Source organism: Sebastes umbrosus, chromosome 19 (genome assembly GCF_015220745.1).
Source record: "Sebastes umbrosus isolate fSebUmb1 chromosome 19, fSebUmb1.pri, whole genome shotgun sequence".
Classification (NCBI taxonomy): Eukaryota; Metazoa; Chordata; class Actinopteri; order Perciformes; family Sebastidae; genus Sebastes; species Sebastes umbrosus.
Window position 1 is genome coordinate 18,327,954 of NC_051287.1, and position 27,551 is coordinate 18,355,504.

The 27,551-nt window shown below is 39.0% G+C and overlaps 1 protein-coding gene across 1 annotated transcript; it reads right to left on the bottom strand.

The window, feature by feature from the left end:
• Window positions 1–271: 271 nt before the first annotated feature.
• npdc1a (neural proliferation, differentiation and control, 1a) lies at window positions 272–26,567 on the bottom strand. Its single transcript, XM_037753319.1, has 9 exons — window positions 26,221–26,567; window positions 13,217–13,363; window positions 3,602–3,712; window positions 3,135–3,353; window positions 2,695–2,761; window positions 1,950–2,040; window positions 1,745–1,824; window positions 1,498–1,597; window positions 272–1,383 (listed from the first exon to the last, which is right to left on the bottom strand). Exons 1-9 carry the CDS (start codon window positions 26,324–26,326, stop codon window positions 1,312–1,314), a joined length of 993 nt encoding a protein of 330 aa, XP_037609247.1. The 5' UTR covers window positions 26,327–26,567; the 3' UTR covers window positions 272–1,311.
• Between the last annotated feature and the right edge of the window lie 984 nt (window positions 26,568–27,551).

Here is a 27,551-nt window from a genome sequence, read left to right on the forward strand (position 1 = left end):
TCAGAGCTAAACTAACTCTTCTGCAGTGTGGAGTGAGCGCGCGTTCACGTCTAGAGGTGGAGCGAGTACGCGAGAACGCGAGAACGCGCGCGCTGTCTGAGTGAAGGCGAGCAGGCAGAGGAGACGAGACAGCGGCCACACGCGAGCGCACATATGGGAGCGCGAATGTGTGCCGACACGCTACATTTATACGCTTAGAAAGTTACAAACAGTCCCTTTAAATGTCAGAAAAAATCAATCATTATCATGACAAGCACAAAAGGAAACAAAGTAATTGCCACATGTGGTAAAAACTTTTAATTCCAATGCTTGGTCTGCATGTACAGTACAAATATCTATAAAAAGTGAACACATTCACTCTTTGTATGTACATTTTGCAGCACGAAGTTAACTTGGGACCGACAAGAGGACAAAGAGGACAGAGAGGAAAGGGGGACAATACAAGATATAGTGATATTTACCGCCTACACATCCATCAGTATAGTCCTTCACCAATATATCATTCAAGTGCTCATAAGTCACTTTTGCTAACTGTACATTCCTCCTCCTGCAACAGGATGCATACATACAGGAGGCAGAATAATTCATCAAAGCATTGCCACGGTACAGTCAAACCATGCAAACAGACATCATCAAGTACTTCATTTTCATATATATATATATAATTATAATCTATACTCTTAAAATCTTTATGTGCAGTTTATATGACAAGGAATAAAATTAGCAACACCGACGGTAACATTTTTAATGCTAAACCTTGTGTTGTACAGGGAGTTTTTACAGAGGTATCACAGAGAGTATCTGATTTTAAAACATTTCCTGGGTATCTGTTAGGAATGTGGTTTAGCCACTAGCTATGCATGACAAAACAAGGAGAGGGAACCTGTTTCTCAGCTTATGTATATGTGTGTGTGTCTATCAACATTCTTTGGAAATAGCTGCAGAAATGACGGAAAGTAACAAAAGGGGAGGATAAAATCTTAACTCAGAGTTTGACGTTTAAAACAGGACAGAACACCTATAGGGACGGATCTGAGAAGACTCTCAAAAGCTCATGTTAAAACACAGGAATGCTCCAAATCAGTGACAGAAATAAATTAACAAGGAACCCAACATACATTTGTAGTATTAAAAGCCGTACTCGGGGCAGATATAGTAAAGGGCCAACAAGAAAACAATCATTTTTTTTAATCACCTCCTCTGCCAGGATCCTCCATTTCTATATGCATGCAGTGTGAGATCAAGTGGTTTCTTCCAGAGTGTGTGTGTATATATATGTGTGTGTGTGAGTGTGTGTAAAGTGTTCAGCATTTACTTGTTATTCCCCTGATAATTTAAAGTCGAGTCGTCAAACAGAGGGTTCTTCACTTCCATCTCTCCAGTCTGTCAAGGAGGGAAGAAAATTGATTTTCAGTCATAAAACAACATCAGAAATGATTAGTTTTGTGTGTATGTGTGTGTGTGTGTCTGTGTGTGTGTGTGTGTGTGTGTACCCACCGGTGCAAGTCCGGGGCACTCGTATACTGTGAAGTCTCCTCCCACTTCCTCCTCATCTGATGTGACCTCGGTCTCAGGGACTTTCTGTTCAGGTTTGTTACTGAAGAAGGAAAAAAAAGTTAAAAAAGGTGACAAGGTCAGAGGATGTGGCTGAAAATTTGAAGTCCGCATTAACACATGAGAGATGGGAAATAGGGCAAAGGGAGGAAGTGGCAGAGAGAGTGTAGAAAAACTAAAAGAAACTTACTTTCCCATTGAGAGCATCTGCTGTTTCTGATGTTGGTAGTGGTACATTTGTGCACTTTGGGCCAGATTTTTATCTCCCATCTGAGGAAACAACGGAAGTGTGGGTGACATTTGGAAACAGAAGCTTCGGTAAACAACCACACCTTGTGGTTGTTGCAGAAGAAGAAGTGAGGAATGGAAACAAAGCAAGCCAGTCGTGCGCTTACCGAGGTACCGTTGGCTACGGCAGCGGGAACGCCTGCCCCTCCGAAGGCCGGGTAGTCCACCTTCTGAGTCAGACGCGTGTCTTTCTGCAACCTGTAGGGGGGGGGCATTGTGATACTGAGGGCTGTTTCCTGCATCCGGCATTAAAACATCCTCTAACCTTATGATACATGAACAGCAAATGGAAGTAACCCTTTAAGGGTAATCAAGACGTATAAATGATCAAAACTGGGAGTTTAAAGGTGCTATATGAATTGTAATTTTATGGGACAAATTATCCCTGGTCAAAAAATGAAAAATGTCTTTGAGCTGCTAACCTCTTAACAGCTTGAGGTAAAGGCTAACCCCTCCATAAAATGTTGTGTAACTGATGATGGGAATTTTGCTGACATTAAACAATGCGATACATACTTCAATTTAAACATCATGATGCCAGCTTACTTGTTTATTCTACTTATTTGTTTTCCAATCACATCAAACAAACTCTGAATGTACATTTATTAGACATTCAATGGTGTAAATTATACACAATTGTGCAAATTATAAGTCTTCTCAACTTAATTGATTAAAAAAAAAAAAAATAGAGTTCATTATTTGTAACAATTGATGCGTTTTATTATGCTATGAAATCTCACTAATACAAACTCAGATTGGTTTTTGTATTGTATTTCATTTGGTTTAGAGGAATAATTCGACAACAAAAAGACTAAATGTAGCTTTCTGTTGCGTTCAGGTGTTCAGACTTACTTGACGAAACAGACGGTTGCCAGGATTACCGCCACGGCGCCCACAGCAACGCACAGCGAGATCATAACTGCAGGTTGAAACAAACGAAAGAGGATATGAAAGGGGAGCAGAGCATGTTAAGGAGTAAATGAGTGATTGAGTGGGAGTCAGATGACTACTCTGCTGACACATTTTTTATGGGTGCTAAATATTAATTATATCTTAGCTTCATTTGCAGATATAAATGCTCTCAACATGTGAAGAACAAAAGTGATAAAATCTTGCTTGCACCAAACTGCTTACCAACAAATGAGGCTGACAAAATGACCCAAATTTTAACAACATGTAATCCTATTGAATTTATCTCCATCATCACTGAATTCTCTTCCATCAGGGTTTCACTTCCTGGTTGCAGGAAAGCCCTCTGGTCAGTGTTGTTGAGGACATAAAATCATACTCACTGACAATGATGTGGTCATTTTTGGATGCTGGCACAGCTATAGGACCGACTCGGCCCAGAACTCCAGTGGCCCTGGGCTGGGGGGTTGGTGTGTTAGGAAGGGCGGAAACTGCAGGGGCCGTAGTGGTGGCATTCTGGGTTTTAGTTGACTGATGATCCTGGCTTTTCTGTTTCTGTTTGAGGGCATCTGTCCTGCTTTTTTTAACATCTGCGACGGCAGCTGGAGAGAGTGAAGAAGACACAAAATGAGAGAGTCGTAAGCAAAGGCTACCATGAGGGGAAACAACACCATATCTGATGGAGATTATTGTCAATTAGAGGAAATGTGGGGACAAAATTAAATCCTGTATCACTCTCTATACTAGAAGAACTTGTAAATCCCACACCTCCAGACTCAAAACAGGAAGTCATATGTTAATTACTTATATAGTTATATGTCTGCTTCAAGGTTGCTCTCAGGGCTCTTACCAGGATGTTTGGATTGCTTTTTCGGTGGCTTCGTCTCTATCACTTCCTGTTTTTCGATGACAGAGTGGATGTAATCGATCTCTTCATCCAGGTCAGGGTAGAATACTTGGCCTAAAGAACACACAAGATTCAAAGTTTCACTGATTAACTTTAACATAAATAAATTAATAAATAAACTGGCTTTAATTGTCTTTAAGTATAAGCTAAAAATAAATTAAAACGGCAACGGGAAATCCAGATAGCATAAAATGTTGCACTCACAGTGACACAAAAGGCTTTTTAATACAAACAAAGCACCTTCATTCATACACATAAAATACAAATCCGTTAGTAACCACTGACAGTGACTTCATATTAGGGCTGCAACTAACGATTATTTTTATTATCGATTAATCTGCCGTCCACAAAATCTCTAAAAATCCATTGGTCTAAAAATCCATTCCAGTTTCTTAAAGTCCAAGATGATGTCTTTAAACGTCTTGTTTTATCAGTCCAAAACCCAAAGATATTCTGTTTAATATGATATAAAACAGAGAAAAGCAGTAAATCTCCATATTTGAGAGGCTGAACAGCATTTTCTGCCATTTTTGCATGCCATTTTGGCGATTATTAGTCGACTAATCGTAGCAGCTCTACTTCATATGCATCACAAGCACAGTTACGAGGGCTAACCACCTATGACCAAGGTGAAAAATGATTTTAATGATTAAACAATTGTCAAAATAGCTGCAGATTCACCTTCTGTCAGTCATCTAATTAACTAATCAGCTTTAAATTTGTCTCTACTCATGTCCCATTCGCTTGAGTTTGGGCTTTTCTAGGTCTGGAAAACACAATTTTGCAGCTTGTCCACTTTCATGACTAACTAAGTCTAAGAAAGGGAGAGACAGAGTACATGCATATGGTTTGGGCATGTATACATGCGTTTCTCAGGGTCTTCTTGCCTCTGAAGTGATGAACAGGGAGTGTGCCCATGTGTGTTGTTTGTTTGTGGACTGATAAAAAAAGGAGACAATACTTAAACGGTTGTTAACAGCCCTTGAGGCCAGACAGCGAGCCACATTCCTGCAGTACTGCCGCGCCGTCCAGGGCGACCACGCAGGGCCGATAGTGTGTGTGTGTGGCCGGGGGAGGAAGCACCGCAGGGGGGCCGGAGCAATCAGCCAAACATTGGCTTCACTGGGCTTCAGTTGCTACATTCACAATAGATCCCATAGCTCGCTGCTAATAGCGGTGATCAAAGTGCTATTCCCCTCTATAAAGTTGCCCTGCAATATATCAAATATCAAATTATAGGTGTTTGCATGCAAAACTGGAGGCGGCAAGTTATGAGAAAAGAAGAATACAAAAAACGCAAAAAAGGGTGCTTGCGTAAAAAGCAAATTTATCAGATGACACATTCAGCATCCTTTGACAATACAAGCTGTTTCTGTTAGAAACCAGTGCAGAAAAATAAATGGCAAGTGCTGACAAATGTGTTAGTACACATTTCTACAACCACCTACGTTACATTAATGATTACAGTGTCACTTTCGCTCCAGAAGGCCGGCCATCTGGCTGAGCTAATGTGTGCGATATGACATGCCAGCACTTTCACTGCCTGCTTTGTTATTTTCTTACCCCCCTCCACTAATGGCCATTTAGTGCACTCCATAGCAGGTGTCTGTGGAGGCGGGATGCACCATCTGTACTTTGCAGGTGGTTGAGGGCTCCAACCGTGCCCGTGTGCTCGCCAGGAGCACGTGGTAATACAGGTTTAAATTTTTTAAAAAGATTAGATATTTATTGGTGATTTTTCTAAAGTATGGATTGATTTCAAATCTGTAGAGAAATGGTTAAAAACGGATGAGTAGTGCTTATTTATATGGACACCCTTAGGACTCTACCAAGGTCCAAGTTGACAATTCACCTAAAAAAAAGGTGGTGATTGTGTGTATGTGTGTGGTTTGTCACACACTGACTGAGCACGCACACCTCTCCCTGTGTAAGAGAGTTTTGTCACCGGCTTGATAATGACCCATAACCTCTTGAGAGGCACCCAGGGGGCAGTTGGGTACAACAAACAAACACTAAACAGCTCAACAGGGACTGAGGGTCACACACATCTGTGCTGTTGTAGTTTTCCCACTTAAAAACCATTCACATTTCTTCCTCCCCCCGAAACCACATGCGTGCACACACACACTCTCCCTGTCCCCCCCCCCCGTCCTTGTTTAAAATCTCTAAACCAGACAGATTTCATAGATCTTGTCACTTTTTGGCTGACATTTGTGCGGGAATTGCAAAAATGTAAAGTGATGTAATCATACAGTATATCCTAACACTAGAAAAAAAAAAACACAACAAAAAGAAAACCTCACATCTGAAGAATCTAAATGATTTCAGATGAGACTTTACTTTTCTTTATATTTTGCGACAAAACTTTCCATGACAGAAATGCCATATAACCCAGGCAAAAATATCTATCATCAATTTTTTCTATAATTGATATTGTGTCAATCAACTGATCATTTCAGTGCTACAACAACCTTCATCAGGGGTCGCCAAAGCTTCATGCAGGGTCGCGAGGCCTGGTGTAAGACAACTTTTTTTAAAATACAGTTGGCCTATATCTCAATTAAATGAAAAAGTTATTGATAAAGGATTACTGGATTATAGGACTAAAAGAGTGGATTATTATTTAAGATATAAACAGGATAATGGCACGGTGAAAACCCCAACACAAGCTACAGCCTTCCCTCTCTGCCCCTAGTCCTGCATTAGAAAAGTACACAGTTAAAACAACCACAGAGCTGATAGAACAATGGCCAAACACTGAATTTGTCAAAAAAAGAAGCCTATTAAGTATGTATGACTGTCAAAAATTAAAAGAAATATATAATACAGAAAGGGAATTGTGTTAAAAGTTTGGAAAAATAGCCGAAAAATTAATCTCTGATGCAATATTCACAGGAAATAATCTGCTCAAAATTCATCCAAATTGCTTGTTTTATGCAAACTTCTTGCAGTTATTGCTTTCAATATTTGGGTTAATTGTACAGTTTATTGGCTGTTCTGTACTGTTACTGTTAAGGGGTCCCCTAAAGAAAACGGTTGGGAACCACTGATACAGTGTGTCCTGCTGCCCTCTAGTGGGGGATTTAATATGTGGAGTATGTAGAGAGAAGAGAGAGACTACAGGTGTGACTTCATTCTCAAATTATCTGAAACTCATGACGCAATTGACAGCTAACAAAATACAAAAAGCCCCTAATAGACAGTTAATAGGAAACAGACCAAAACGGTCACAGTTTCAACAGAAACTCATATGTACTTTATTAGTTAGTCTGTTTTTAGACTGAGGGAGTGGTGTGTTGGTAAGGAATGCATTGTGGCAGTGAGTTTCCCTCCCACCTGCTATAAAAACGTAGTCAAAGCTGACTGCAAAGCTTCGAGTAAATACGAGATATCTGTTACAATGTTCTCACCTTCAGTCAACAGTCCCACTTGTCTTTCATCCATCATTTCAAGTTATTTCAAGTTAGTACATTCCAAGTCCACAATAAAACAATTACTACTTCATGGTCTCTTGATTTCTACAATACAGTCAATGTTGAAAATTATTTTCTTTTCAAAGTAATCTGAAAAAGCAAAATATTCAAGAGAAAATATGTATACAGTATTGCATGTACATACTTCATGTATTTTTTTTCAAATATAGTTAAAAAAAAAAGGTACAGTTTCATCTGAAGAAAAAAAAAATCTGTCGGCCTCCTGTCTTTCTTTTTCTAATTTACTGTACACTTTCTGAAACTAAAATTAATCGCCACCTTGCGGTCGTATGCCTCCGCCACCCGGTCCAGTTGCAGTTGACAGTCATGTCTGTCCAAAATGTCACCACTTCATCATTTTATCTTATTAGACATGTGCGTGATATTGTCATAATTAGCACAGGAATACTTGAGTTATGGCCAAAAATTTATTTTATGAGGTCACAGTGACCTTTGACCACCAAAATCTGATTAGTTCATCCTTGAGTCCAAGTAGATGTTTGTCATAAATTTGAAGAAATTCGCTCAAGGTGCTCCTGACATATCGCGTTCACAAGAATTGACCGGACAGACATACTGTACGTACGGACATACAAACAACCTGAACACATAATGCCTCCGGCCACAGCTGTCACGGAGGCATAAAAAGTGCAACTTTAACATCCATTGACTGCAGGTATAGATAGCATCAAAACTGCAGGAATAAAATCACCTTTCTCGTCTCTACATGACCACATCAGCAGGTCTAAACTGTATCTGCTGTTACTTCTCTTGCTGCTAGGTGGTGTAGGTTGGACTGAAAGTGTAGGTCCAGAACTGCAGGTGCGGAACTGGTGGCCACTGCTTACTCAAATAGTCAAGTATTAGTTACAGCCATCTAAACGTTCAACAGCATTTTGATGCTCTAGTAGGGCTGGGCGATATGGTCAAAATCTTCTATCACGATATAGGTAATTTCATATCTCTATAATGATGTATATCACGATATAGCATGTTTTCTGGTAATTCAGTAAATAAATTGTCTATATGAAATAACCACATGGTAAGGCCTATTTTTGTATACTCCTGTGTGAATTAAATACTTTACAAATGAAAAGTAATTTCTTATTTAATTAAGAACTTTAGTGCAAAATTAACATAACAGTTTCACGTGAAATTATAGAGAAAAAATATATAAATATTTCCATATATATATACTGTTTGTTAATTGAATTGCAAGTGTGACGTAAAAACAAAACCTTTCTGAGAAATTTGTGTGTGAGAAGTTAGTATGTGCTTGTTATCAATTTAGATTACATAATTGTGCGTCACGATATCTCGATATATGACTTCATCACTATACGATTCCACTGAAAGAGGATAAATTATCATATTGAATCATCGCCCAGCCCTTTGCTCTGGCTGAAAATTATACCATGCAGTTACAATGTGTGAGTGTAGAGTAAAAAAAAATCCACAAAAAAATGTTGAGCTGATGCTATTTGACAGATTCCTTGTACAAAGTGGAATAGTGGTGTGTATAGAAATGGTGGGATCGACAACCATGAATCTGTATATAAATAAATGTAACTTTTACATAAAACAGTAGTGATATCAGATGGTGATACCATTCATTTCAACAGGTTAAATGCAGTGCAGCTTGCTAGCGATTCACTCTAACACTAAGAGTGAGTTGTTAGTAACCTAAAACTGTAGTTTGGCTCTCCACCAGTTTAGTGATATAACTCCATGTTACCAAAGTAAACTGCTGCAGGATATTTGCTCATGGTGCGTGTCACTGAGCCACTCCAACAGCTGTTTGAGTGTCTCAGTCTTTACAGTTTTTTGTCTGCTTTTTTAGTGTAAAAAATATATATAAACACGCATACACAAAAAGGGGGGAACAAACGAGTCCAATTATTGATATGTGTGGATGCGATAGAAAACGAGCTACAGGAGGACAGAAAGAGACCGCCTGGGTTACATGGAGACAGCCCTGCCTTTAGCACATACATAAAACATACCATTCAAAGTTTTTGTGCAGCTTCTGAACAAAGGACATGGCTCCAAGGCATACTGTATGTTTACCAATGGCAGTGCACGCCTCCATGTCAAATACAAGCAGGTCCTACTTCCAATAAAAAGCGCTGCCAATCTCACTTGTTCGCCTACTGTATTTGTTCATCTTCTTTGAGTTGTATTGACATATTAGACATTTTAGACTCTATATGGGATTTCCAGTGATCACAACAGCAGAATAACCTTGAATTCCTGCAATTTACAGGCAGTCAATCTGACCAACAAGTGCAAGGCCACAGACGTATAATGATGTACGACAGAGAAGCGTTCATATAATAATTCTGCATGCAAGATATGCAAGAGGGGCGTATGATTTAGAGGAGAGGAAGTTAGAAAGAGGAGCATTGCAGTAAAAGATGTGCTGTTACTGCAGTGACTGGGCTCAAAGTGAGGATAGGAGCCATGACATTATAGGGAAGAGAGAGGTAAACACAAGCCACAAGTGGTCTTACAATTTCTTTGATAATCGATTAGTTGATTTAATCGAAGAAGAATTGAACAAGTATTTTTTATCCCTATGAAAATAAATGTAGTCAAAAGGCTAAAGCATATTTGTGAATATTATTTTGAACGAGCAAGTCTGTAATGTATGATAATTAACATCTTTCACTCCTTGAGGGCAGTGGTGTCCTCGGCCGACTTTACCATCTTTCAGAGGCTGTAGCAGGTGAAGATACTGGCATCACATGAAACTAGAAAACCTAAGTAATCCATTGGTATCAACCATGTCATGCTACCATGTCGGGAGAGAGGCTAAGTAGCGCTCCAAAGTTAGGCTAAATTTAGGCAAGTAAAAAAATTGTACCCACGAGTCTCCCCTTCACAGACGTGCCGACAGACTTGTCTCCAAAATGTCAAAAGTTTTTGATAGCAAATTACGTCATGGATTTTTCCATGGTGTTCCTCAAGGTTTTGGTGTCTTAATGTGGTGTTTTAGAGGGATTTTTTATCATTTTTATCAACTCTTGAGTGGTAAAAAATGGTTAAATTTAGCACCAAATCTGTGTAACAAATGGTATCAACCAAACGATTGCTGCAACAACTTAAGATATATAACAAAGCAGGGGATTGGCCATCATATACTATATATACGACATAATGTTCTTAGCCCTTTCACACTTTTACAATTTATTTTAATGAATTCATTATTTTTTTATTTCTGATTTATGACTAGAACAACTTGACACACAGTGCTGAGCTGCATCTCAAATTAATCTTCACGTTCCCAGCTTTCGGATGATGTTCACCACTTCTATGACCATATAAAATGGCTAATGGACAAAAAAAAGTCAACCAAGACCCCATCGTACAATTAGTCAACAGCCCTATTAACAAGCAACAAGCAGAGGCAGTGTAGAAAATTCAACCTCTGCAGAGCCATTGAGTGAGCTTGATGGTGATGACGAGATGTGGGTTTGTAAGACGGAAGTTGGAAATTGAATTGGAAGAACAAGTGGGTACATTTTCTTATGCAAACTGTGCTTACTGACAAAGCGACGGTTTAGTCACAAGTGTATACGTGTGTGAGTAAGATAAATAAAAGAAAAAGAGAGAGAATGAAGTGACTTATACAGAGAGGGGAGGGTACTGGCAAATCGTGCGTCAGAATCAACAGTTTTAATAATGTGCATTTGTCATGCTTTGGCAAAGCGCACAAACATTTTAGATAATCAGCTTTTTAGTCCTGAAAACGCAGCCAATATATTTCCTCTGATGTGACTTCAGAGGTGTAATTTGCAGAATGTAATGCTGCCAAACTACCAACGCAGCAGCTGGACTACAGCTCTTTATCGTGTTTTGATGCATTAAGAGATGTGCGCTACTGCTGACAAACCAAATGTGGCATATTTAGTGAAATTACAGTAATTTCATCCGTTCATTTCGCCATTTTGTGTGTGTCTGTGCGTATATATGTGTGCGTGCGAGTGTGAAAAAGAGACACAGTTGATCTCCCATGCGGATCACTGTGTTCTGTGGTCTCTCGGGGGTTTATGTAACCACTAGGGAGCTTTAGCTGAGGCCTGTGATGTGCTGGATTCACAACACCACACAAACAACAGCACCACATATGAGATGCAAGTCCAAATACTAATAACGGATCATGTTTTATCATCATATGAATGTGCTGCAAAGGAAAAACATCCTCTCTTCTTCTGCATGATGTGACCTTTCTCTCCAATACATCCTCACACTCATCTCCTTCTCATGTTTACTTCTCTCTCTGATGCTGCCGCCAATAATTCGAGCCAAATTTGTATCCTCTCCTGCCGCAGACCCGTCTAAATTATTAATCCTGCAGAGAACACACACACACACGTGCCCACCGACAGACATAAACACACACACACAGACGGTCACACACACTTTCGTGCAGAGGCAAGCCAGTGCGCTCAAATATACACAAGATGTTTCTAATTCTCTCTCATTTCTGCCGTGCCGTGCATGCCAGCAGTGCAATGTCATGCCACGGCAATCAGAAAAATAAGATTTAGTTTTGCAGCTTGGCTCTTTCGTTGAATGAAATTAGATTCAGTGATGGAGATGGAGGGCGAGAGAGAGAGAGAGGCATGTCGTCTAAGTGATTAAAGCTGCCAGTGCGGGGGCGGTGCATGTGTGTGTGTGTGTGTGTGTTGCAGACGCAGCAGGGGCACGGGCGGATTAAAAAACACAGAGGATCAGACCGCAACACAGTTGTCAGAGATATGGATGGGAGAGGGAGGGAGTGCGAGAGCGAGGACCACAACAAGGACAGAGAGAGAAGAGAACTGGACAAGAAAAGAGCGAATTGGAGGAGATGCATGAGATACTGAAAGGGAGAAGGAATAAAGAGGTCAAACTAAGATTGACAGGGGAGGAGGAGGAGGAGGAGGAGGAGGAGGAGAGCGCAGAATCAATAGGCAACTGAGGAAACAGAGGTGGAGTGGAAGAGAGATGTGGGCAACAGGATACAGAGATAAATAAAAGAGGTAGTGACAAAGGATGAATGTGGAGTGAAAGAATCAGTCAGTACATTCACATGCACTCTTGTTGTAACTGTCATTTAAAACCTAAGCAGGTTGTCTTAGTGGAATTGAGGTTGTAATTAGTCAGTTTTAATCAATCTTCAATTTACTCCTGTCAAGTTCAATCTTTTCTGTGTTGTCCTTTGTCTATAAAAAGGTGGCGCCTTCCAATTCCTTGTTTTGTTCGACCAACATTCCAAAATCAAATTTAATTTCAATTTACAATGATATAAGACAAAGAAAATTATATTTTTTATATATATATTATATTATTATGTTATTTGATTACTTTCATTGTCGATTAATCTGTTGATTATTTTCTCGAGTAATCAATTAGTTGTTTGGTCTATAAAATGTCAGAAAATGGTGAAAAAATGTCGATCAGTGTTTCCCAAAGGCCAAGATGACGTCCTCAAATGTCCTGTTTTGTCCACAACTCAAATATATTCAGTTTACTGTCATAGAAAAGTAAAGAAATCAGAAAATATTCACATTTAAGAAGCTGTAATCAGAGAATTTCTATGTTTTTTTCTTAAAAAATGACCACTATCGAAATAGTTGGCGATCAATTTAATAGTTGACAACTAATTGATTAATCGATTAATGGTTGCAGCTCTACTTTACATCTACAAAAGTCTGGTATCTGTGGCTGTTGCTGGACTGTAATAAACCCGTCCAATCATTTAATTTAGGCTGAATGTGTTTTTAGATGTTAGCCTGCAGGGTACCAGATATCTCAAGACATCAAAATGACCTTACCATAACAACTTATTTGTGTGTATAGAAATGGACTGAATGACTTAGTCGTGTGAGTTAAAGAAAATCTAGGGAGGGATGTCTCTCTGACTTCACTTCTTTCAGTTCAGTTCAGTTCACCAATTTTGCCTGAGGAAACCAACCTCACCTGAAGTAGTAAACACGTCTGTTTCAGCGATAATGTGATCAAATGAAAATGAGCTTGTGTGTGTAGTGAATGCAAACCTGCATGAGTTTGTTCGTTTGTGAAATGTTTATATATTTCATACCATGATGATGGGGCCTCTTCCTCGCCACGCAGAGTCCATCCTCGTTCTCCTTAAATGGCGAGAGGCAGGGGCCACACAGGGAGGAGCCAGGCCTGCAGAGGTGGCGTCTCTCTTTGGCACAGTCTATATGGTAGCACTTACTGCCAACTGGGTGAGAGAGCGAGAGAGAGAGAGAGAGAGAGAGACAATTTCATTAGTATCCCAACCGCACTGCTGTGACGGAGAAATTATGCTTTTAATGAGGGCAGTTATATAACCGTCTTTGTGTGAAAAGAAGTACTATAAAAATGCTCTCAATAAGAGATGCTTCAACTTTACAACTCCTTTCATTAGTGGATGTGTCAGCTCCTCTGCTCTATTCAGAGACGAAACATCTGCCCTCGATTAGAGCGTCTGCTGATGTCAGAATTACATCACAGCGTCACTGAGTTTTTGAAAATAGTTTTTGCTGTAACCTCATTGCGGCTTCCATATGGGCGAGGTTTGCAAGATAGGATGTTAGGACCGTAAGAAAGGTACATTTTGAATCTATTTCTGCATTATGCAATGTGGTAAGCGGGAGCCCCACCTGTTTGACAAACCGTGTCAGGTTAAACCAAAGTCAAGAGTGATCTACAGCTGCAGTCTCACAATCAGGTTACATAACCATTTGGCCTGATTACTGATGGTTTGAAACAAATACAGAGCTCAAACACTGTATTTAGATATACACAAACACACAGCTTGTGGGATAGACACACAGGGAGAAGTGGGTCACAGAAACACCACAGCAGGTGTGTTTGGTAGCAGAGGGCAGGTGGAGCGCCGGGGTGCTATCAGAGCGGATAATGAGGTCGGCAGAGCTGCACAGCGGGCCGGCTAAAGGTGAACAGCACAGTGGGTGTTGATACTGACATAACAGACAGGAGGTGATATGTATGGTGGGAAGAGAGTGGATGAACCCGATATTTTGGAGAATAATGGGTCTGAAAGGTCAGGGTTGTTCAAGTCTAAAGGTGACAGAACTGTGTTGTAAAAAAAAAACCTTTGTATAAAAATAAAAAGGTTTGAGCTTGGCTGGTGCAGTAGCCAGTGAGACAGCAGCTTTTTGGGATTATTTATTTAGATATGTAGGCTAATACTTTAAGCATTTCAATGATCTATTGAAGTGGTCAAACAGGCCTACTGTATCAAACACAATGTGTTCATTACTCCCTGTGTTTTTCTGTTTTGCAACAGAGTGCAGTCGTACCTCCTTCCTTAACCAGATTTTTTCAATTGCTACACAAGAGAAGAGAATTACACATGACAGGAGATCGCTGAGGGGGAAATCTCAATGACCTCCATGGCAACAAGGCCAGGAACATCAGGAAAGATGAAGAACAGATAGAAGAGGGGCAGTGGACTGGGCACTGGTCTTTTGTATCTGTGTACACATACGTATATATGCATGCATACATCCATTGATACATTTTTAAAATATTTTTTACTGAAATAAAAATAGACCATAGGTTTATATTAGGGCTGTCAATCGATTAAAATATTTAATTGCGATTAATTGCATGAATGTCCATAGTTAATTGCTATAAATCGCAAATAAATTGCTCATTTTCTATCTGTTCAAAATGTACCTTAAAAAGGGAGATCTGTCAAGTATTTAATACTCTTGTCAACATGGGAGTGGGAAAATATGCTGCTTTATGCAAATGTATGTATACATTTATTATTAAAAATCAATTAACAACACAAAACAATGACAGATATTGTCCAGAAAGAAACCCTCACAGGTACTGCATTTAGTATAAAAAATATGCTCAAATCAAAACAGCTGTCAGTGTGTCAGTGTGCTGACTTGACTATGATTTGCCCAAAACTGCATGTGATTATCATAAAGTGGGTATGTTTGTAAAGGGGAGACTCGTGGGTACCCATAGAACCCATTTTCATCACATATCTTTAGGTCAGAGGTCAAGGGACTCATTTGAAAATGGCCATACCAGTTTTTCCTCGCCAAAATTTAGCACAAGCCTGGCGCTTTATTTAGCCTTCCTTCCTTTGCGACAAGCTTGTATGACGTGGTTGATACCTTAGGTTTACTAGTTTCATATGCCAGTATCTTCACTCTAGCTTTAAATCTGAGAAACTTTGACAGCCCTAGTATAGGGCCTAATATAGACCTGTTCTGCATCAGGTTCCCAGTTTAGATTGTGAGCTAAACCAGCAACTGTACCTCTCTGACAAGTGTTATTTTTTTATTAAAAAATAAAAAAGGGATTCAGCTTTGAGTAAAAACCTGAAGAATGTAAATGACTCTAGTTAAATATATATATATATGTATATATATGTATATATATGTATATATATATATATATATATATACATATATATACATATATACCTGTTGCTAAAGATAGATGAAAACATCTGTTCTGAACTTCTGTCATTAAATATGACAGAAACCCTAAAACCGTAGTTGAACTAAAAGCTAAAGAAAATGAATAAATAAATGCCAAATAGCTCAAATTAGCAAATCCACTCTAATTGAAACTAAGACTTTAAAGAAATAACTATGAAAATCTCAATCTTTCAACAGCATCACAAATGTGCATTGCAAACACCACACATAGCAAAACAAATACAAAGACACTCACACACACACACACACCCATGCAAACACACACAGTGTGACAAGTCTACACATAATTGCAACAACACCATGGGGAGATGGACACAGACGTCCACATCTCCTCATGGTCTGCCTCAGGGAGTGAGCGGCGGAGTGACGCATGTGTAATCTGAGAAGCTTTGTTTTCTGTTTGTGTCAACGACACAGAAAGAGCAGGAGGATGGGGATGTTTGTGAAACATCTGTGGCTGAGGGCCAATGGTTTTATTCACTGTTGTATTTATGGGTAGAAAACTAATTAATCACATTTGCCACAAAACTAACATGCAGGTGTAGGCAACTCCCGGAGTTGATCGTTGGTTGTTGTTTAAAGTCACGCTCTGTCTTTTTCTTTCTCGGCAACAACTCTGTCACTTCTATGTTTAATTGCTGCCTTCACCTGCTCGGCCCCGTTGCCAAGTTATTCCACATCCCTGTGAGTGCGACGTGCTCACGTGTCGAGCCCCCTCATTCCATCAAAGACTGCACACTCCACACCTTAATTGTTTTCTCTCCTCTTCCTCCCTCAATTGGCTTCTATTTTTACATGCCACGTGGCTTCCTTTTAATTCCCCTCCTACTCAGTTATTGCCTGTTATGTGTCCTTATTGATTTTCCTTCAACCCCCATGACCTTAGAGGAAAAAAAATATCACTGGAAATAGTCCTGTGAGTGGAATTAAGTCAGACGCGGATTCACTCACATCCAAAATATGACTGAATCTGTCTTCTAAAATCTCTTTCCTTCTCCTCACCTAACCCCACGAGTCCCGTCGCCAAATTATTCCACCGCCCATTTTATTTTGTAAAACTCTTTGATCCGATAGCTGCCTGAGGATCAAGTGCTGGCCCCAGATCAGGTGCAAGATGACTGCACTCATGTCACAGATCAAACAAGCCATTCCCGTCTACAAGTCCTTGACCTTCCTTCATTGTGAGGATTAGACAATTTAGAATAAACTTGTCAGATATGTGACAGTGTGTTTGTATATATGTGCTTGTTATTAGGGATGGAAATCACAGCGTAACTCTTATATGCAATACATTACAAGCACAACGATTCAAAGCCAGATCTGGCTCTTTTGTCAGTCTTCTGAAAGAGATTCTTTGTAGAGAAGAAGCAATAATTAGTAATGTATTACATTTATTCACTGCATTATGAAGTGCTTTCGGTTTCACAGATTTTTTTGGACAAATGAGATTAATAAAGGCTTTAGTCTCAGAGGTTTCTTTAAAACATACACACACAATAATTATGTTCACATGTGCTGTCATTTAAATGTCAGACAGCCAGTGATAAGAACAGCTCTAGAGTGAAAGTGTCTGTAGTAAAGGCACCTCTGTATCACAGTAGAGCGTATTATTGAGATATTGGTGCAATAATGTAGCAATAATCCATCGCAAGAGAATGTATCTCAGTGGATAGTTGAATCATTTACTGTATTTGTCACGACCTCTGGTGTCATCGTGCACAAAAAAGACAATTTGCAAATCCGGGCACATAAATGAGTCACTGGTGTCTAAGACAAAAAGAGAAGAGGCATTTAATCCCTGTTATGAAAGCAAGAGAGCAGCGTCCTCTATATTTCAAAACTCTGCAGTCTTTATTATGATGGAGCTAGCATCTCAGCACCTCTGGCCAGCACTACTTCATCTGTTATTCATGACGTTGGAAGTTAATATGGCGGAACTTATTGCAGTCACATGAATACAGATAATTATTCTCCTCACACACAAGCAGCCATATATACACAAACACACACACCCAGACGCAAACCAACTACTGTATGCGTGCTTCATTATGAATGTGTGACAACGGTGAGAAAAAGCAAAGCGAGTGTGAAAATCTGGGTAGAGCTGCGGTTCAAACCAAAAATGGTATTCATTATCATTCACCATCAGTGGCATGAAAACCTTTTTGTTCAAACTACATTGCGATAATATGATTTTGGTGCACCAAACCTCTTGAATGTCATTTTTTTTTTTACATTCGAAGCTTCTATTGAGGTTGTCAAATGAAGCTTCGAATGTCTGTTGTCACATTTCATAACATTATCATCCTAAAAAAAAAAGAGGACAAAAATAATTTGTTATGATGGTTATATAAATGTAATTTATGATACTGTTAGACCGCCCGGTTAATAGCCTACAGGTGCCGCCCTGCCTTTGTGTGCAGTGAGCGGCAGAGCAAACAGGGTTTTGACCGCAGTGAAAATAAATAACGCTCCAAACTTAAGCTACATTCTGGCAAAGAAAAATGGCATGGTGATTTTAAAAGGGTCCTTTCACTCTGACCTCAAGATATGAGAACGAAAATGGGTTCTATGGGTACCCACGAGACTAACCTTTACAGACATGCTCACTTTATGATAATCACATGCAGTTTGGGGCAAGTCATAGTCAAGTCAGCACACTGACAGCTGTTGTTGCCCGTTGGCCTTGAGTTTGCCATGTTATAATTTGAGCATATTTTTTTATACTAAATGCAGTACCTGTGAGGGTTTCTGGACAATATTTGTCATTGTTTTGTGTTGTTAATTGATTTCCGATAATAAATATATACATACATTTGCATAAAGCAAGCATATTTGCCCACTCCCATGTTGAGTATTAAATATTAAATACTTCATAAATCTCCCTTTAAGGTACATTTTGAACAGGTAAAAAATGTGGGATTAATTATTAATTAATTAATTAATTAACTATGGACAATCATGCTATTAATCACGATTAAATATTTGAATCGATTGCCAGCCTTAGTTGTGAGTTTTGGAAACGATTATATCCATCTTTTTTCAATAAATTTTGACTTGTAGATTTTACAATGCTCTGGAGTTATTGGAAATGTTTGGAGTCGGAAACAATCCAACGCAGCCACCACTGGAATCTAATAATTCAACAAACAGTATAATACTAAAAATATTAGCGTGGCCTAATCTTTATCGGCAAGTGTGCAGAAAATACTGGGTTTAAACAGAATGAATAGACATGCAAAAAAATAAGGTGTGCAGCATGCTCATCGCGATAATTGTACGACAAAGCAGCTCAAATCTATTTACCAGCATAACAAAGGAGCCACAGAAGTGAATGTCAAGTCGCCATTGGAGGGTGGCCTTGCACCAATATGCCTCCCACACAGTGCTGTCGCTAATTAGAGAGCTCAATCAAGGAGACAGAGGAAGAGAAACACAAAACAAGAGACAGGCAAGGAGATGGCGATGGAACAGACACGTTCCTGCAGTACATCGGGTCGTTTGGTTATCGGCGAAGACAGCAGAGGTGTTAAAAAAAACATTATGTAACGCGGGGACTCAGAAAGTAGTCCTTGGAACGAGTGAAAAATGACTTTCTTAACCATCTGCTGCTGCTGTTGCCAGGCTGTGTGTTCAGCAGCAGCTCTGCCAGAGAGAACTGAGAGGCAAACAGAGGCATTCTCACACAGCCTGGAAAACACCCACACTCACATATACACACTTTCATGTCACCGTTAACTTGTGCTCGTTCAAGCTGTTCTACAGATACAATGCAACAAATGTCACCCGATCTGTAATTGTGTGACTTAGAGAGGAAATAGGAAATGGGAAGGCCAGGAAGGGTCACGCACTCCCATTGTGTGCAGTTCCTGACCCTCCGATAATGGACAGGAAGTAAGACAAACACTCCAAATCAAGTGGAAACATTTAAGAGCTCTGCTTGGGCCTCTTCACTGGATATGTAACCAGGCCGTTTATTTCCACATGGATTATGCGTGCGTATGTGTGCTCATGTGTTTGTTGCGTGGCTTTTTGTGTAACCATGCTGCTATGCTCCTGTTTATTCGCAATGCCTCACTCCCAAATGACAAAAACAAACAAATGCCGAACAGCCTGTTTCGACGGCTTTGTTTTCATTGGCATCAGCTGGGACAAGCGCTGCTATTGTATGCTGCGAGTTAGGATCAATGTGACAATATGTTATGTAAGCCATAAGACAGAGATATTGCATTACTGATTATACAGTGCTAGCTATCCTTTTTTCGACCTCTGGCCAAGCGTCATCTACTTCATCCATGGCGCAAATAGGGGATTTGTTGGACAGAAATGCAGTTAAATGGTTTTGAATATTTCCGATAAAACCTTAATGGACTGTCTTAATATAATTTTTCCATCAATGTGATGAAGTGTCATGATTTCTTAAGGAATCCATTTCAATAATGGGTTTGCAATGAATTCATCTTAATTTAATCTAGTTAATCTAAAATGAGGTTCTCAATTGATTTTACATATTGATATGACATAAAATGACATATGCCATGATAGTGGATTTTTCCATATTACGCACTACTAGTGTGGGCAGTAAGCCAAAGCAATTCCAGTCAACTGTAGAACTGAGTTTCTCCACAAAGAATCACGTAAAAGCAGCACTTTAAATCTTGTTTACCAGAGATGTGCTCATAAGTTTCTTGGAAATAAGTCATTCGGCAAGAAAAAAAAGCATAAAAAAATGACTGATCAACTAAAGAAATCTTAGTTGACTAAGACCACAACCACCAATTAGTCAACTAATCTACTAAGAGGGGGCAGCCCCAGTTGGTAGTATATAAAATATCCACTCCAATACAATCTATTATGAATTTAATAACATACCAAAAAAAACAACATCATTAATTTTCTTGATTAATCGATTACTTGTTATAAAATGTCAGAAAATGGAAAAGAAATGTCGATCGGTGTTTCCCAAATGTCTTGTTTTGTCCACATCTCAAAGACACTCAGTTTACTGTCATAGAGGAGTAAAGAAACCAGAAGATATTCACATTTAAGAAGCTGGAATCAAAGAATTTTTACTTTTTTTTCTCCTTAAATTACTCAAACGGATTAATTCATTTTCAAAATAGTTGGAGATTCAAGCCACTCAAGGAAGTGCAACGCCCACCAACCGACGTGAACCATTGTCTATAAGACAGATGGAGGCCGAGAACATACAGCATAACAAAAATTCACACATTTTGTACTCCTTGGATGAGATACTTGGCTTCGCGTATAGCCAGGGCATTAAAAACACACATAGCGGAAAAAGCTGCCACATCAACTTAAATAGCTTCACTTCTCAGAAAGCAGCGTCAGAAAGCCTGGAGCCTGAATTAGATGACTAAATGCGTGGAAACTGTCTACCTTATCAGTTTCAGTACACTACTGTAGTGTAGGTGTTGGGTTCCCACCATAATCTGATGTGGTGACTGCTACATGTAACATTTTTTGCCATGCTCGGTGGAAAATGGGGCATGACTTAGCACCTGTTTAGCACACACGCAGACACACGATACTGCTGAGGCAGGAAATACAGAGTACAGAGTAGAGACACGTAAAGGTGAAAAGGAAGTGCATCGCTAAAAAGTCAAAGAATGGAATCTTCAATGGAATCAAAGTTCGTAGACGGTGAAACAAGTCTTTGTTTTTTCAGTCATGTCTCTCCTTCCTTATCTCTCACCGCGTCTGTCATTTGTTTTTTCTATTGCAGTAAATTCTGTCATGTCAGACAATAATGAGTCTAACCCATTAAACAGGGGATAATTACTGTGTCATTATCATTAGAGTGGAGCAGAACACCCCGCAGCAAACAGGAACAAAGGTTAAAGGGATTTATACAATGGCGGCAAGTATATGCGGCAAATAAAAGCTTCCTGATTTAGTCTGTTTCCATTTTCTTTTTAATGGTCATCGTGTTTGTTGGCCTCTGGCTGGTCCTGTTGCTGATGCAGTTACTGAGCAACGGGATTGACCAATGTAAACCATTACTCCCAGATTGGTGGGGCTGATTTGGCTCACAGTTACCTTCAAATTACTTTTCAATAGCAAATCTGTTTTTTTTACCCTGTGTCATGTTATCAAAAGCACTTGCAATCTAAAACAGACAGATTTCTAGGTATGGTGCTTCTATGTAAAACATAGACACATGTTCTTGGTAAGGATGTGGCTGCACACAAATCTGCAAACATGCATGCATGCAAAACCGCTGACATAGTAAATTGGCTGCAGGATCGGGTTGATAAAAGACACAACTGTTGGTACTAAAACTGAAGGAGCATAGTGCGTTTCATTCCAGCTAAACTGTGCTGACTCTGGCTTGATCAAATGTCTGTAAGCGCACTGTAAGTTGATTAATTGTGGCCCTCTCATTTCCTGGAGAGGTCTGGTATAGCCGACGGCAGAGGCTCTCAAATGAAGAAGCCAAAGAAAGCGAGAGAGTGATTTGAAGAAGCCACCACAGCAAAGCCTTGGCTGACCGCTTATTTTTCAGACCTCCAAATTGAGACAAGGACCACAATGGGGCAGATCAATAATGCGTTTCCTGTCTGTTGCGTAATTTCAGTATGATGGTTACCGCCATATAATTGGGTGGTCATTTTCCCTTTCTGTCACTGACGAACGATGGAGATGTCAAATCCCCTCAAAGACCACACAAGCTACAAAACAGATCCATTTGAAACCAGATGGAGCACGTGTTAGCGTTAAACTGCAGAGACAGCAAGGCTCCAGCTCGGCTCCGATTGGTTGTTTTCCTCCGATCTGTGAAATCTTGCAGATGCCATTAGGAGCACCGGCGGACACAGAGGCACATGATTTTTTTTCAGATTACCTGTCTCATGCACTACTGTCAGGATATAATGACCATTTTATAAAGATAACTTTTCTTAATCATATTTGCTCCAATAATACCCACTGCAGCTTTAATCCCCACTCATATGAGGATACTAATCATTACGTGTGAACCCTGTCATCCTCTCAGTGGTCTTTTTGTCGCGTGGCAGTGTGCTTGTGTCGTCCCCCTTGACTTTTCATTGCCTTTCAATCCCCACTACGACGTACGCAGATGACTAATTTTGCTGCAGGGCAAAAAAAGGTGATCGGAAAACACTGCAGCCTGTGGCTGTGTGCGTGTGCGTGTGTGTGTGACAGTGCAGATATTAATCGTTAAAGATTAATCCTGGTGGAAGAAAAGGCCAGAGGCAGTGGCTCTCTGAATAATCATCACACCAGTTTCTATGTGGGCTCGGTGAATGACAAACCTGGCATTTACACGTGGCAGCACAACAATGATCGAGCTGAATTAGAATATTGAGAAGTGAAGATGATGTTTTATACTTTCTACAAATCCTAGAGCAGCGAGAACATGCAAATAAATCGGTGAAAAAGTTAAATTTTCTGCGGCTAATTTGACGTCGGCTGAATTACACGACAAATTCTGCATTTTAAGGTAATTAATTCTGCATCTTGGCCAGCAGACTAGACATCATTTATGTAATCAATTGGGTTTATGGAGATTTTGGATTACTTCCATCCCAAGAACCAAATGTTCTGTGAAAGCTTTCTGGCATATTTACACATGATGTGTCGACATTTGCTGAATCAACCACCTGATTACTATGCACATCATGCTGTTGTCACACACCAGTAAAATCACCCTGAAACCTGACTCGCTGTTAATACTGAGTGTGCTTTTCAAGGTTCTGTAGATGCCTCAAATATATTCAACAACCTTTCATAAAGTACAATTTACTTAAAAAGTGCCCATAGAGTAGATATGACTCCAATACAATTCCTGAGGCTACATTATACAATGTGCTATAATCACTTATTTCACATAGGAGTGAAAAAATGTGCTATTTCGCCTCGTCTTGTTATTTCAACACAACATACTCTAACAAAGGCCCACATACTGACACACTGTCACACATTGTTATCAACAAGCTGCGTTCAAATATAACAGGTTTTGGAAAAACAACACAAAAGATCTGATGACTGCTGATGACACCAAACATATTATTCTTTTCTGAAAGACGCAAAACAAGAGAGGCAACAGTGTATTGACAGCTTAGTCTGTCTCCATCTTGTACAAAATTATGATTTCCGAAAACTTCTCTACGTCACAAAACCATCTTTTTCCCCGCAGTTGTCTGTCAGCACTTGAGAGAGGAATTAATGACATTTGCATTGGTTGAATTTTGATGAAAAGCGGGTCATCGACTTCACAAATTTCCCCTACAGAGGCAAAAGATCACCGAGACTGCGTCACATCCTCTCCGTCCTCTTTGTCGTGCGCAAGCCAAATGAAGCTACACACCCTTTTGATTTCATGCACGGACGTCAGTGAGCTGGAGTGAACCACAACGGCTGCATGTGTTGGCATTGGTTGGGTTTATATTTTGGTGGGAATAAATATACTAAAGTCTAGACATTCACACAAGCCTGTGTCCAGGTCAAGGCAGTAAGTGTTCAGTGCTAGTGCTAGATAAAGGCTAAAGATTAGGCTACATGTGAGAGTCCAGCTGTTGGTTCTCCCACAGGCTTTCTGTGTTGAAAGCTCAGAAGCAGATTATCTCCCCCGCACACATCAACAGCAATCATCACTGTGTGGAGACCCATTACACACACACACAAACAAACAGGCATAAAACTCAAAGACTGCACTCAAATATGTATGTATCCAATAGCTAAAAAAGTGCTCAAACCAGTTTCCAGATTAACCAGGAACTAAATTGATCAGAGAATGTATTTGCGTGCGTGCGTGTGTGTGTCAAAGTTAACACGACAATAATGCATTAACGCAAATTCGTTTTAATGCCACTCATTTCTTTAACGCAATCGAGCTTTCGGAGGTTGTAGCAGGCTCAATTTTAAAGCTAGAGTGAAGATACTGGTGTCATAAGAAACTAGAAAACCTAAGGAAGCCATGTCATGCTAGCTCGTCTAGAAGCAGGCTAAATAACGCTCCAAACTTATGCTAAATTTTGGCGGGGAAAAACTGGCATGGCTATTTTCAAAGGGGTCCCTTGACCTCTGACCTCAAAATATGTGAATGAAAATGGGTTCTATGGGTAGCCATGAGTCTCCCCTTTACAGACATGTACAGTAGTCATTGTTTTGTGTTGTAAATAGATTTCCAATAATATATATATACATACATTTGCATAAAGCAAGCATATTTGCCCACTCCCATGTTGATAAGAGTATTAAATACTTGACAAATCTCCCTTCAAGGTACATTTTGAACAGATAAAATATTTGTGAATAATTTGTGATTAATCGTGAATAATCATGGACAATTAAATATATAGTTACAGTTTAGATATAATATAAAAAAGTACAAACAATAGCTTGTTTGACCCATTTTCCAAACATTGTGAAGCACATTATTATATAGCCTAGCAGTAGGCTATTGTTTTTAAAATTACACTCAGTAACTTCACTGTGATAACCACCATATCTGAGATATTATATACTGGTTAATCAACTTATCCAAGCAATATTAAATCAATATAAACACTTAAAAAAGCAGCTATCACTACCACTATCATCTGTTTTGGGTCTGTCCAAAAGTAAATTCCTTTCGGCGTAAGATTTACACAGAATTAGTTACTATATTTGGTACAAACATAGTTTTTAAGTGGGACGTTCTCCTGTTTGGTCTTCTACAAATATTAAAATATATACAAAATACTTATTTGGAAGTGTAGCTGCTAGAAAAGCAATTACTAAGAATTGCTTAAACCAGATACCCCATCATAAGAGAACTGGTATGATGTAATTTATGAAATATTTGTAATGGAAAGAATTACTTTCTCAATGAGGCTTCAAGGAACTAAATTTGAGGAAATTTGGAAGGAAGTATATTTCCCCAAAACGCCCTTCTTTTGTTTAATTTTTCTTTTTTTCTAAATGTAAATTCTTTTATTATTATTATTTATTTGATCTTATTTCACATGAAAAGCACCCCCATGTTCTATCTGTGTGTTCTATAATTTCATTCTAAAAAGTGGAAAAGTTGGTTCACTTCATATTTGTATCTAATTAAGTATGTTTATGTAAATGTCTGAGTAAAACCAAATAAAGGAAAAACCAAATGAAAAGAAAAAATATATATGTATATCACTATGTACATATATATATATCACTATGTACATATATATATATCACTATATACATATATCACTATATATATATATATATATATAAAAATATATCACTATATATATATATATAAAAAATCAATATCAAAATATATATGAATATATATATATCAACATATATATATATATATCACAATAAAGGACTATAAGTTGTCTACTTCTACATGGATCTCCCATTAAATTGGACCTACTCTTTAACATTAGTGTAATATTAACAAAATACAAATATGTGAGCATCATACAAGGAAATGCATTGAGTAACTTAACAAGGAAGGGTATGTGTATTTATTTTCTCACCATTGTTCTTTCCTTGTAGCCTACTCTTGCCTCACTTTAAGGCTACCCAGGTGCACCTACTTGTCTAACCTGATTCCTCTGTGTTTGTAATGTGTTTTGGTGTTGTGTTTATTTACCTGGTAGGCTAGCACTGACAGGGGCGACACAGAGGAAGACCGCGGCGAGCAGCAGCAGCGAGGCCCGGCGCAGGCGTCCGTTCCTCGGGCTGGAGAGCAGCAGCATCCTGGGGGTCCTCTCTGGAGGACGGAGAACCGCAGACGGGGGACCGAGTTTGTTGTTGTCATTCCCCCATTTCCTTCTGTTTTATGTTTGCTTTTTGTTTGTTTGTTTTAACGCTAGAAAGCTTCAGCACAAAGTAGACACACAGCAATATAAGCCGAGCAGGTAGAACCGGGACGCAGTCTGTGACACACTGCGCACTGTAATCCTCCGCGGCGGGGCTAAAGATAGCGGAGCTTCAGCTTCAGGGTGGGTGTGTGTGTGATGCTCATGTGTGCGTGGGTGCGTTCGACATGATGCCTTCATGGTCTCCTCGTAAACTCAGAAATAAAATCCCCATAATGGTAGGAAGACAGATTCAATCTAGGGTTAATAGGCTATATTTATGTTTCTACTAAAGGCAAACATGACAATTAAACGTTAAACGGAGTGAAAAATGAATGCAAGCAAAATAGAGCAATCACTAAAATATAATTATAGTTGAATATTGATTTTCTGAGTAGCCAGTAGTAGTATCTTTTCTTTTTCCTTTTTTAAATTTTTATTTTATTTATTTATTCATTATTATCATTATTATTTTTATTATTATTATTTTTTCTTCTATTTTTATATATATGTATGTATGTATGTGTATGTATATATATATATATATGTATGTGTGTATGTGTATATGTGTGTACGTGTATATATGTGTGTGTGTGTGTGTGTGTGTGTGTGTATGTAGGTCTGTATATATATATATATATATATATTTATTTATTTTTCCTCTTCTTATTATTATTATTTCATGACTTATTTGTGGATACTCTCCCAGTGTTGTATTCTCTACAATTTGAATTTTATGTATCCATGATTGAGAATCAGTTAAGTCCTTTGTGGCCAGCTATGGCTGTCTGTGTGTATGTTGTTGTTGTGATTGATTGATGTGTCACGGATGAGTGTCGTTCAAATAAACAAAAATTAACTTTCCCTGTATAGTGATTGTTCTATTGATTATTGACAATTAATAAAAAGACCTTTGAAAGAATATTGATTTTGAACTTTTTGATATAAAGATAGTCACTCTCACATCTTTACAACTAAAACATCAATTGGAATTCCCACTTTTAAATTTTATCTTAGCTCCACCACATGCTTCTGCAAATTCTTACAATCGAGATGATACCGTTTCCCACAGCACCTGAAGGCAGCAGCTTACTGAGCGACTACAAACAGGGCACAGAAGGTA

Excerpts from the sequence above, each read along its gene's own strand:
- npdc1a (XM_037753319.1), bottom strand. The coding sequence starts at position 26,326 with ATGCTGCTGCTCTCCAGCCCGAGGAACGGACGCCTGCGCCGGGCCTCG. Across the intron at positions 13,364-26,220 it reads TGTCAGTGCTAGCCTACCAG|TTGGCAGTAAGTGCTACCAT; the intron begins GTAAATAAACAC and ends TCTCTCACCCAG. Across the intron at positions 2,041-2,694 it reads GCAACCGTCTGTTTCGTCAA|GTTGCAGAAAGACACGCGTC; the intron begins GTAAGTCTGAAC and ends CCCCCCCTACAG.